This window comes from Scylla paramamosain, chromosome 21 (assembly GCF_035594125.1).
Source record: "Scylla paramamosain isolate STU-SP2022 chromosome 21, ASM3559412v1, whole genome shotgun sequence".
In the NCBI taxonomy this organism is placed as follows: domain Eukaryota; kingdom Metazoa; phylum Arthropoda; class Malacostraca; order Decapoda; family Portunidae; genus Scylla; species Scylla paramamosain.
The window spans coordinates 9619844-9632856 of record NC_087171.1 but is presented as its reverse complement, the minus strand read 5'-3'; the positions used below and the strand labels follow the sequence as shown (position 1 = coordinate 9632856).

The 13013-nt window shown below is 40.6% G+C and overlaps 2 protein-coding genes across 4 annotated transcripts in view; both read right to left on the bottom strand.

Annotated features, from left to right (window-relative positions):
- LOC135110966 (trichohyalin-like) overlaps positions 1-5600 on the bottom strand; it is a 63258-nt gene extending 57658 nt beyond the window's left edge. For 2 of the 3 annotated variants that reach the window (XM_064023718.1, XM_064023729.1), the window contains exon 1: positions 5378-5599. The gene's annotated coding sequence lies outside the window, so the exon portion shown is untranslated. Of the gene's footprint in view, positions 1-5377 lie in introns of all 3 variants that reach the window. The other variant, XM_064023707.1, reaches the window with a different exon arrangement.
- Positions 5601-8364: 2764 nt separating this feature from the next.
- Positions 8365-12753, bottom strand: LOC135110972 (uncharacterized). Its single transcript, XM_064023756.1, has 5 exons — positions 10059-12753; positions 9633-9701; positions 9276-9362; positions 8696-8797; positions 8365-8499 (listed from the first exon to the last, which is right to left on the bottom strand). Exons 1-4 carry the CDS (start codon positions 10998-11000, stop codon positions 8696-8698), a joined length of 1200 nt encoding a protein of 399 aa, XP_063879826.1. The 5' UTR covers positions 11001-12753; the 3' UTR covers positions 8365-8499.
- Positions 12754-13013: the final 260 nt, after the last annotated feature.

The following is a 13013-nucleotide window of genomic DNA, read 5'->3' as shown; positions in this document are numbered from 1 at the left end:
ATTCGTCTTATTATTCCAGTCAGTCGTTCCTCATATTATTATTGCATTCCATTTAAAGAGAGAACATTTGGACAGACTGAAACTTTGCGGTGTCTTATGTCGACTACTTTCAACAGGCTTTGGTTAATGTTATTGGAATTTTCAAGTTACTAGTGATGGTTTTAACAAGGAAACTGCAGTATCAACATGAACAAATATCCGTAAAAAACCCAACTTAGCCATGTGTAGTGTCTGAAAATAGTCTGAGAGAACAAAGCGTCTAAGAATACGGATTCTTTTATTCCACACAATGACGGACGGTAAGGTGCACATCTGTCCCCCGCTTGTTGCATCTCGCCGCGGTCACTAAACTGCGTCCTCTTGCAACACGCCACACATTCCCTTCGTGTGACTTCCCCGCGTGAGTCAGATGCCAGATTCATTGAATTATGCCTTAGTTGATTGTCGTTTTGCGCTCATTTGGGAGTTTAGACTGTTTCATTACAACGAGAGAGAGAGAGAGAGAGAGAGAGAGAGAGAGAGAGAGAGAGAGAGAGAGAGAGAGAGAGAGAGTCAATATTTTACACACACACACACACACACACAAACAATTAAATATCAGCTCAAATACACTTAAATGGAAACACATACATACACAAATATATCAAAATGCAAACTGATTATGTGTTTTTATAGAAACAACGTCAGTTTGCAATCCGTACCTTTCAAAACAAAACATTTATCCTTAGACTAGTGAACGAGTGAGAACAACAGGCCGTGGCAGTGTTATTATGTTCGCGTGTCCTCGGGTTGTAAAATTACTGTAATAGTTGGTAATATAGATAGTGCTGGAACTGTACATAATTATGGTCTTATCTCTAAAACGTCGTTAGGTCGGAAATAAACTGGTTTGAACTCAACGTAGTGGGTGACGCGTCTAACCTTCCCTTATCCTTCCCCAAACAGTCATCTCTGTCCTCACTCCTCACCGACCCAACACCGCGGCTCTAGAACAAAATGAAAACAGCCAGTGCGAGTAAATGAGTGCCAAGCGATCTTATCAGTATATCCCTCCCTCCAAGGGTACCACCACGCACTCCATTATTGTTGACACTGAGAAAAATAGGAAATGTATGGATAACTGTAACTGTGTACATATCCAAGGTTGCATTTGTTGTGTTTGGTTACGTACAACTATTATGCTAAGTGTGCTTACTACTACTACTATTGGTGCTACTGCTACTGCTACTACTACAATTACGATCATTGTTGCCGCCGTCTTAATCGTCATTAGCAACATAATTTTTTTTGTTAACCTTTATTTAAATTAGAAAAAAAATAATAATATACATGAATAAAAGTTGCTCACGAGAAACGCGCATCAAAGAAGATAGAACTGACATGTTAGTTGTTTATTTTAAAGAGCTTATTCTCAAATGTTTCGGACTCTTTCCTCGACTTGTTAACACCTCCACTAGAAGTTATTGGTGGGTTTTTAAGAGTGCTGTCATGATTCTAATTTAACAAAAAATCTACATCATGAAAAAGAATCTTTGCGGCATTTAATAATAGTCCTTATGAATCTGCTAAAGTGTTTAAAAAAAATGGCCCCGTCATCAAGGCCGCAGTGCATTGTGGGTGGCGGGCCAGCTGGACTAAGCTCATGTCTTGTTGGGTGTTCCGAACTGTCAGGAACACTGGTTTGTTGCCTTATTCTGTGGTATTAATGCCGAGTACCGGTGACTCGTGTGGGGACAGAAATGCTGTACTTTATTGTGTCAACAGACGTAGAATTCGGACAGCCAAAGACCAAAATGTATCGTTTTCTTACTTGTCTACAATACCACCGCAAAAAGAGAACGAATACGGAGGGAGATGATGGGAGAAGTGAAGCATGTGGTTACCGAGGATTTCCACAGGCCTGACTTCGAACCCTTATCACTGAAGATTGGGAAGCGCCTCATAAGAGGTAAGGATGTGATGTCTCAGATGTAAATAGTAATGAGTACAGACTATATGTTATTGTCTCTAGCTGTAGCCTTCAAAACTATAAGAATACAGGAACGTAATGTGAGGCTAGTTGACATACGCAAGGAAGTTCCCAGAACACATTAAATCAAGTGTCAGAACATTATTATTATTATTATTTTTATTATTATTATTATTATTATTACTATTATTATTATTATTATTATTATTATTATTATTATTATTATTATCCGTGTATGGTCCATGAGACTACCCCTTTCCACCATGGACCGATAGAGTTAAAATTGTGAATGATGTGTGTGTGTGTGTGTGTGTGTGTGTGTGTGTGTGTGTGTGTGTGTGTGTGTGTGTGTGTGTGTGTGTGTGTGTATTTTTTATTATTTCCATTGGTGTTTAGCAATGGCAAATTATACTCGTATTATAGCCAATTTAGCTCTACATGTTTCTTGATACTCCCATTTTGAAAGAGTTTAAGTCTTGAGAAGGAGAAAAAAAAAAAACCAGGAACAGGTAGAGTTCCAGAGTTTTACTTGTATGCGTGGACGATCAGCAGTGGCTGCTCCAGGAATGACTGGGCGTTGGGCGTGGGAGGGAACTTTCTGGCAGCGAGGGACCAGAGACGCATTCGGGTCACCTCAGCTTCAAAATGAATTTGGGGTAATAAAGGAGCCTGAGAGTTTTTTTTTTTTTTTTTTTTTTTTGCGAGGTAAGCCTTCACAAGCCACCGCTAACGGTTAATATTTACAAAGTGAGAAATTTAATTAATCTCTTTATTAATTACTTTATGTCCTTACACGTACACTAGTTCATATCTCGGTCAGCTCCACAAAATAACGTTTTTATAAGTGTGTGTGTGTGTGTGTGTGTGTGTGTGTTTTACAACGTATCTAGATTTTTTCTTTACATTGAGCGTGCAGTGGTGAGTGTAGTGAAATTCGGAGCACATTTCATGTTTCAGTCAACACAGTGAGTTTGTATCAGGAAAGAACTCTAAATAATATCATAATTCTGACAAGCACATGTAAAGGGTCCCCATGTCAAACTATATTATGCAATCCATAACTGAGCACACACACACACACACACACACACACACACACACACACACACACACACACACACCAAAAGCCAAAACATTTTCCCGCCAGCAACGTCAGGATTCCTGTGAATTGCTGCTGCAGCAAAGAGTGTACAGATATTAAACAACAGACACGAGTTGTTTGCGTAAGAGAACACCTGGCTTATGAAACACTAGCTTTGATCTTCGTTGGTGTAACACGTATGCAGCCAAGTTTATAAATAAATTCGTGTATGTGTAATGATACAATGATTGTTAAAAATAGATTGTTATAGGTGCAGCAACATATGGGCTTGTAAAAAAAAAAAAAAAAAAAAGGACAGCTCCTATATCAGTAAATAGTTAGGACCCACTAAAGTGTGCTGACGTGCTCTCTACAAAGTTCTGGCGGGGCTCCAGGATGTGCTGCCCGGCCCCTGTGTGCCTCCCTAACTAACAACACTTAACCTTGATCTCAAAATGTTCGCTGCCACCCCTCGAACATCTAGAGCAGTCAGAAATCATTCATATTTTGCAAAGCGGACGTGAATGCCACAGGGTAAAGTACAACGGTAATGCAGATCCCACTTCCACGATCGTCACCTCATATGGTGGTCTGTACACTTAGAACGAAAATTTATGATAGAGAAACGATTCATACCAGCAAATACTTGGAGACAAAATTAATGTGTTCATCTAATCAAGCTTCCGTAATCAAAATATTGACTTTGAATTAATTGATTGTGTAAGACTGAATATGAAGTTCATATTCATGTGTCATATGACTCATTCTGGGAAAAATTTTTAAGATACTGTATTTAACTATTCTGGATTACAGCTGTTTTCTCTCATGTTCTATGCTATGAATATTGATGCCTCGTATCATATCACCCAAATTCCTTAAAGACATGAATAAGGAAATAGATAATAAGTGAAAAGAAATCTTGTATTCCATGGATAAGTGAAGCGAGGAAGTCAATACTGTTATTCAGTCTAAAGATCAATTCAGATTCTGATAAAACAAAATCGTACAGGTAAAGTAAGCATCACATCTATTATGTTTTCTTTTCCTACTATAGTGTTTTCCTTTCCTGTAGTTACTCTTTTGTGTTGATCTCCGTAACCTTTAGAGTGTCTTTACTTATCCTCTTTCCCAGAGTCCGCCGTAACGTGGGATTACTACACTAATTCTGGCACGTTTCCTCAGATACTCGAGTACCGAGCAACACACGGAGAATTAATAGTTACTTCTTGTATCTGTGTGCTGTTAAACGTGACGGACTCAAATCTTGGTTCACAAAAGCTCTGTTGTCTCAGTATGCTATATACATACTTTTAGGTCACTCATCGGTTGACAAGGGACCACATTTTTCAAGCGGCCTTGCGTCTTATCTCGGCTACATTTAACAGCCTCTAGTGGAAGTTGCTGTGGTTTTCAAGAATGTTTTCATGAGTCTAGTGATGGGTTAACAAGGATTCTATGTTATCGATGGAGAAAGAACATTCCTGAGAACCTGACTAGTCGTCTCTGTTGGGTTTTTGAAAATCGTCTTTAAGAGAGCACAAAGCGTTTCAGTTTGTTTGGTTCTTTGTACTTCTGACACAATAACACAATGCAAGACAAACAAGAGGAGAGCACCCAGTCCTCTTTAAACGATGTGTGATGGACAACGACACGATTTTCTTTGTGCTAAATCGAAGAGGATACCTGAACGAGACTAGCAGCCACGGAATGACTAGTGATAAACATGGTCCATTTCTATAAAACACTGGTCAAAACAGGTAGTATTTAGTACCATGCTAGTATGTCTTAATAAAAAAAAAATGTGGTGAGAGAGAGAGAGAGAGAGAGAGAGAGAGAGAGAGAGAGAGAGAGAGAGAGAGAGAGAGAGAGAGAGAGAGAGAGATAATTCGCAAAGATTCTCACTTCATTAAGGTTTCAGGGTATCACACAAATGGCTGCTGAATCTTCTTTGTTGAACCCATATTTTTTTGGCGGGAGGATTACACTTAACAAGAAAATGCGAATAAAGTTTTTATTTTATTTCCTCCTTGACAAAAATTTCTGTTCACTTTTCTTTTCTGTCTACGTATCAGCTAAAAATTCTCAGCGTCTGCATTCCACGATCTTCTTACGAATGCACACCTTTTACATTGGACACGAAACGCCTCCCGTCACTGTTACTTTCCTTTGCAGAATACACAGTCGAGAACTGGAGGAAAAAAATAGGCGAAAACAATCTTTCCCTGTAGCAGATTCTTTGCCAAGTGGGATGACAGACTTCCTCTCTGACACTCCTTCTCAAATGAAAAGCTTCCCGACGCACTACCAACAAAATGGGGTCAACTCACCGAGGTGGGCCAAAGTGCGTGAAAACGTCCCGCAGCCTCCGCTTCTGGCACACACACAGGTAGGCGACCCTCCCGCACCACTGAACCTCGCAGGGTGGCGGGACGTACGTGGGGTGCCGCTGGCGAAGGGGGAGGGGCGCAGATGGCGGGGAGGACGCGGATGGTAAGTAGGGAAACCAAGGCTAGCGGTGCTAACTGAATTTCAAGGGACTTATAAATTAATGTTATTATGGATTTAGGTGTCTGTTGTGTGTACAATGTCAGCTGCTGCATCCATCAAAGAGAATGAAATGTTAGTAGCCTGGTGCCGTGTTTATTCATGTGGCAGTGGTTTAGTGCTCGTAAAAAAAATGTTACTTGTTGAAAAGGAATAATGAGAGCACTGGGATGGTTACCACGGCAGGGAAGAAAGCCTATCCAGCTGGTGGGCGGGTGCCAAAGCCGCAAGCTATTTCTGTGCTGAGTGCGTCAGCAGGCAGGCATGGGAGGGCTGCGCCACGCCCCTGCCACCTCACCCCGCCCGGCCCACACTACCGGCTACGCAGTACTTTACACATGACTAACTGATATACTGTTATCCAGATATATCTGTGATATCAGTAAGACCAAACCGGAACATAGAAAGTAATGCATAAAAAAATAAATAAATAAACGGAATATTTGGAAAGGCTAAATGTGTTTATTGGACTTCCATGTGTGTGTGTGTGTGTGTGTGTGTGTGTGTGTGTGTGTGTGTGTGTGTGTTTTATCGTATAAAATTCTAAAGCTAAACAGCAAATTTATAAACTTAAAAAAAATGCAATTGCAGCTTACAGACTAGAGGAGAAAGAAGACGTATTAATACACACTCAACAAACTTTTTTTTTTTTTTTTATTTTCATTGCCGCTTACATAAGAGGCAGCACACGAGCGTCAGTAAAATCAGTTTGATGTCTGGCAAAAGTGTGCCTGAAGGATGAGTGGTGAGCAGCACCCAGCCACACGCCCCGCTTGATACCTCCCAGTGACGTAATCCTTGAGGGAATGCCGTGCCTAAATTAGATGATGAAAAGTTACTTCCAGGGACGTATTAAGAGGAGAAGGGGTGAAGCGGTCCGTCCCAGGTGACAGGCAGAGGGGGACGCCAGTAGAACCACTTAACTATTGGTTATACTACTTATGATCTGTGTGTATGTTTGTCTAAAAAATAAGACATATAAAAATAAAATAAAGAGACAATAAATAAAAGCTATACATAAATGGGATAAAATTAAATTAATTAGTTGACTATTCAGAGACACTAGTAGGTGCATTAGGATGAGTAAATGTGCACTGAACCACAATAAGCTAAATGACATCATCCACGAGGATAATCTACTGGAATTTTAGGAATTTGTTTCGAGTAAGTACCCTTATGTAGTAGTCGGACAAGGAGCCACTGCACCCATACAAGACACATACGCACATTGTATACTCCTCTCATGCAGTTAATAATAAAGAAAAAAAATCATGCATAATATTGACCTACTTCTATGTCTAGTAACAATCGTTTGGTTCAGAAAGTCTTTCTTATCAATTTCTTAGCAATGAATTCCTTTCTTTAATGGTTGCATGAGAAAAGGTTTGGCCACTTGTCACACAGGAGTTCAATTTACTATCTAATCCTGACTGACTGGTTATTTATTATCCTATAAAAAAAAGATAATTAGGTACTCTTTCATTGCATATATTAAAGACATGATGAAATTATATTTGCTTAAACCTATTCTTTTCTCTTGAAAGAGATTGCTTATCAAGAAAACTGGAAGGAAGAGAGGAAGAGGACGTCAGAGTAGGAAATTCATGGATAGTATGCTGAAAGAGCTGGGTGAAGATAATGTGCAGCGGAAGTTGTGAGGGTCTGGGTAAAGATACTGTGCAGCGGAAGTTGTGAGGATGGCAGACGAGAGGGAGGTGTGAAGGTTCACAATCGCCGACGTCACAAGACTGGCACCTTGGTAACGAATCCTTATTCTCCACACTAAGCATGTGTGTTTTCTCTGTCTCTGCTTGGCTATTCATTCCTTCTAGTTAATTAGATATTAGAAAATTGATTAGATATTAAAAAAGGAATTGCAGATTTAACCGAATTGCTTTTCCATATTCACAGGAAATATAATTAGTCTTTTTTATTTATTTATTTATTTATTTATTTTTTTTTAGGTCGTAACAAGTCTTCTATAATTTCCCTTTGATAAATTAGTTTGTAAGATGGACCAAACATGTATGCCGTCTGGTGTATATATTTTTTGGACAAATGGCAACAGGTGGTAACTATACCCATGTATTCACACCAACACGCAACACTGCACACATAAGAGGAGTTATCAGATATCGCAGAAAAATCCCGTCTGTCATAACTTGTTAGCATATTTTTTCTTTTGAAGGTGTGAAGATAAGATATGCAGCATTTTGTAAACCAGTAAGTAGAAGGTATTGTGCCAGCGCTAAATAAAACACTAGATTTTCCGCACGGGAGTGCACGCCGAACATCCACAGCACGACTATACCAGTATTGCGTGCATAAACGCTGGTCTGTACTAGAGTTATCTTTTATATAATGGAGTCATTGTCGCTAATCTAACAACGGATCAATACTTTTGTGTACTTTAGCAAAACTGTTGTTGTCCCTTTACAAGTTGAGTAAGAGAGACAATGTGAAGTAAAACAGAAAAATGATGGAAAGATGATGAATGAACAAGTAAAGAAAAATGAACACACACACACACACACACACACACACACACACACACAGAGAGAGAGAGAGAGAGAGAGAGGTGGCAGTGGGCAAATCCGGCTCAGACGTCATATACTTAAGATGGTTTCTGTGTGTGTGTGTGTGTGTGTGTGTGTGTCTTCAAAATAGCACCCTGCATAGGTAAGAGGGACATTGCATAAGTGTATTACGGTCCTGCTGACACCATAGAATGAAAACGGGCGCACCTTCGATGTTATGGGAAACTCAAAGAAACATTGCAACTCGTGCATTATTATTTCATGCAGGAATGCAGAGGTGGTGGAAAGAGCTGTTATTTACATTTTTTTTTTCTTTCCTGGTTCATCTTTTATTCCTCCCTTTCCAGCTTTTGTACAGTCTCCTTTACCTGAAAAAAATAATAGATAAGAAAATAGTGAGTTCATAAATAAACCAATAAATAGATAAATAAATAAGTAACAAATAACATGAAGGCATACGTGTTTGAATAACAATCATTAGACTACCACGGTTGTTGATAACGAAATAAGAACAATTTGGAGGACGTGGGTGAATGAATAACTCAGGAACTGAGAGCAGCACACCTATTGGTGGTAATGGAGGTTGGCGGGGTTGCGCATCACAGCCTTCTCACTCGTGTCCAGCTGGTAAGCGATGATGACGTAGGTGGTGACGAAGCTAGCCATCTGAAAGAGCGAGTCGCTGCAGTAGTGGGCATCTGAGAGAGAGAGAGAATGACAAATTGGAAGAGATTTGAAAGCTCAGGTTATTCACAAAGAAAGTCACTAGAGGACAGAGAAATACTCCCTCCGCAGTGACTGGTGACAGATGTGGTGTGATCATCCCCTCAGTGTTGCGTCTCGTCCGGGTAGCGTGTCTGAGGTGCAATGGTGTGCATGTCCCTAGTGGTCTGATGGTGGTAATAACTTAAGCTATTTGACTTACAATTCAGAGTTTAAATGAAATCCTGAAATCGCACGAAGAAAGTTTGGTTGCTACGAATATTACGATGCAGATTCTGGTGTGTATCACTAATTGGCATCATCTGACTTTAAGTAGAATAATGGCAGAGCGGCAGTTGATGCTGTAGCTTATTTTTGACCTCCACGCCTCCACACCTTCTCCCATTCCACCTGATATGTGGCACTTGTTCTGGTCACTTACCGAGAGGAAGCAGTGTGGCCCGAGGGTGAATATGCCATAGATCCTGAAGGCGGGTCCGTCCTGGAGAGCGGTGATGGCGTCATCCATCTGAGGAACATGTGTCACCTTAGTGTCTCACCGACACGCTCCCACCCAAACTCTGTCCCTTCAGTGAGTGGGGCTACGGGAAGTGTGGTATGTCCATGGTCCATGGTTTATCGTAAATTCCGCTTAATCAATACGCTAATGTCTTTTTAGGTCAATAAAATCTTTTAATACATTAACAATCCTCTTGATTTTATGGCTCAAACACAGGTATTATTAGACCAGCGAACAGTACTTAGTTCACCACATCTAGTCCATGCCAACAAACCTCACCTCCTGCTTTTCGATCGCACTGGGCGTGCACATCTTCAGCCGTCGTAGGAGTCTTATTAGTTTGAGTCTCTGAAAGACGCACAATAAAATGATGGGGAGAGTCCCTATTAGTCCATTCCTGTACCTGCCCCTTTCCCCTTTTATTGGACCACTCTAATTCGTTATAGCATTGACAATGAAGTTTGCTTGAATATGAAAAAAAAGGTGTCTTTTTACAATCTTAAGACATGATTGACTGCATGCGAGGATAAAACAGTCCACAAAGAGAAACAGTGTTGATGATGCAAGAAGACAACCTAACCTGTCTCTGTGTTAATAGATGATATACTTTTTTCCACATATTTGTAAAAGCCGAAACCAAAGAAACCTCTTCGCAGATGTACCAGCGTTATAACTGCTTACTTTGCATAAAACTTTCTGATTTACCTTGGCTAGTAGACGCTCCGGTCCAGCCAAGATAAGAGCTGTCCGCGTGAAGCTACCTATGAAGAAAATAATAGTAAAGATAGCCGCGTGGAAGGAGACTCCTTCGTTTATATTGAGGAAGCTTATAATGGTGAAGCAGAGAGTTTCGTTTAGCAAAGTTGTCGCCACTGGGACGCTGAAGTATGTCACTGTTCCCTCCAGGATGTCGTTGATGTGGTACACTAAGTCAGTAGCGTTAGACAGAAAAACTCCAAATTTGGCACTGAAGTTGACAAGCGCTGCTGTACTCGTCTTGTCCTTTGAGTCTAACACAGCTTTTGAGTCAGCTTTCTTTCTTTCCTTCATGACGGCGCTGCAGAACTGGAAGCCATCTTCAAGAGCAATGGAGATGTATGTGCACATGATGTGAAAGAGCAGAGGAAACAAAAAGAGGGTTGTGTCACAGGGTAGGATGCCCGTGAACCATACCACCTGAGTAAGGGTATCGATGTAGGGGATGAGGCCAGTCGTCCTAATATTTACCATGGATACCATATGTACGAGAGCCATTATTATTGACACCATGACAAATATGATGTCCAGCTTGCTGAAGCGGTGTTTCTGGCAGCCAGGAAGCTCGATCATGCCTTGAACAACTTTTGCCAGTGTGCGGTGGGCGATGACGCCGTTCATCGTCATACACACAATAGCTATATTCCATGATTTGCTCATCACCTTCAGTGTTGTCAGCTTGATCACTGGCATGTCTTTCCCTCCTTTTAGTTCAAACATGATCACTGACAATGACGTGAGGATGATAATAAAGAGACTGATGGTCACGGTCCAGACGAGCAACGGTTTCCTTCGAATAAAGAAGCCACTTGCAGAGTCCCACGTGTAGGGAAAGCCTCCCAGCAGCCGCACGCAGCCCAGTGCACCACGCAACACACGCAACACTTGCATTCTGCTTCAGCTTGGCACTATGGCAAACTCTGGCTTGTATTTCCCGTTTTGATGGGACACATGAACAACTTAATCCAATATAGAATGCAGAAGTATAACTCTTCCCTTCTGCTTCCCTCTCTCCTTCCCGACTGTTGGAACCACACTGTATGCCTCTGGATATCGATCGTCGCGACAACGGGAAAGTGCCCTGTCACAGTGACTGGAAGAAACAGAGAAGCTTTCTCCATAATTGCATAAAGGCATGATGAAACGTTGTGGCACGCTGAACCTTCCACGAAGCTGTCTTGTGCATGTTCAGGTGCTGCCTTGTAAATGTTCAGAGGCTGCCTTGTGAATGTTCAGGGGCTGCCTTGTGAATGTTCAGGGGCTGCCTTGTGAATGTTCAGGGGCTGCCTTGTGAATGCTCCAAGTGGAACTGTTTTTCGCCGTCTCCTTATTTTCTTGAGTTCTAACGCATAATTTCGGTTTAGTTACGTCATATATAAGATATTTCAAAAGCTGAAAGTAACATGAGAATGAAAAAAAAAAAATCTTCTTTACAGTAAACAATTATTAGCGACGCAAAACAAATTTAGCTGACATTTCATGTTAATGAGTCTGAACTGTGATACTAAAAACTTCATAGACTAGATAAAAAAAAAAAAAATCTTAAAAGAAAATTAATTGGTGAAAACTTTATATTTCTTACGACTTATTTTTGTTGATATTTAATGGCATCCTGAAGATAACAACGGTAAATTTCGCTAACGTTTTGTTCTTATTCTACATCAGATTCTATGGTAAGTGAAGTGATGCCTCGGTAGCCACAATGTCCAACACTGCCGCAAGCAACGCTGCGCTCAACCCTACAAAACAGTCATGCACCTGCTTTGCAATAGTTTAATGAAAGTGATACTTTTTTTGAGCTGAACTGCCTCGTGAACCAAAGAGGTCATTGCTGGGTTGCTGGGCTTCGTGCTTCCGCCATCGGTAGGATTGAGTGTCACTGCGATAACGCACAAGAGGCTGCCGTTATAGAAAGGATCCACAAACACCATAGTAGATAATAATAATGGAGGTAACACAACATTATCAGTAACGCAGGCGGTAAGATGAAGCATGTCGCAGTCGCCCCTTGCCTGTTCCCTACCGCCCCCCACCAAAAAAAAAAAAAAAAAAAAAATGCAAGGTGAAATGAAGTTATGTGAATGTGTTTGTACTTCAAGAAATGAATACTGTGAGCTGAAACATTTATTATTTTCCCCTTTAGTTACTTTAGTCGTCACTTACATAACACCGAGACTTATATTTTGGTTGCCTATAAAATATTTAAAATATTAACGTTATGCACATTAAGAGAAAGTAATTCTGGTGGAATCTTAAAAATTTACCAAGCTCATACGTGGGAGGGTGGAAGCACCGTGTGGCGAGCGGAGGCGTGTGGCAGTTACCTTCACCTTACATTTGTTTACACTGCTGGCCGTAGTCTGTTTTTGTGAGAGCCAGCCATGTTCAAGGACAGGAATCTGAGGCCGCATTATCAAACGTTTTTGCGTCATATCAGCTACTCTTAACTGGTCCTAATGGAAGTTATTCGGGTTTTCAAGAGTGTTTCTATTCTTGTAGTAACAGATAAACGAGAATTTTATGCAATCACTAAGAAACACCAAAGAGAAACTGACAAATTATCCATGTGGCCTATGAAAACATTTCTGAAGCCTTAAAGTGCGGGCTTAGCTACAGACAAAAACTCCAGGAAAAGATTCGACGAGGTGTTGTTGGTTGACTGCTCCTCTACGCCGTTTCCTGTCTCGGAATGTCATTTCAAGGTTTTTGTTTATCTATTTATTTTAAATCAGAAAGAAAAAAAAACTTATTTAAAACATTTCGGCACATTAATTCTACACTTAGCAGCCTATAGTAGAGGATCTTTATTTATCTATTTATTTTATTTTTTTTTATTTCCATGATTTTGATAACAGTTAAACAAGGATTCTGGAGCACGAATGGGGAAAACCTCCATGTAAAGCA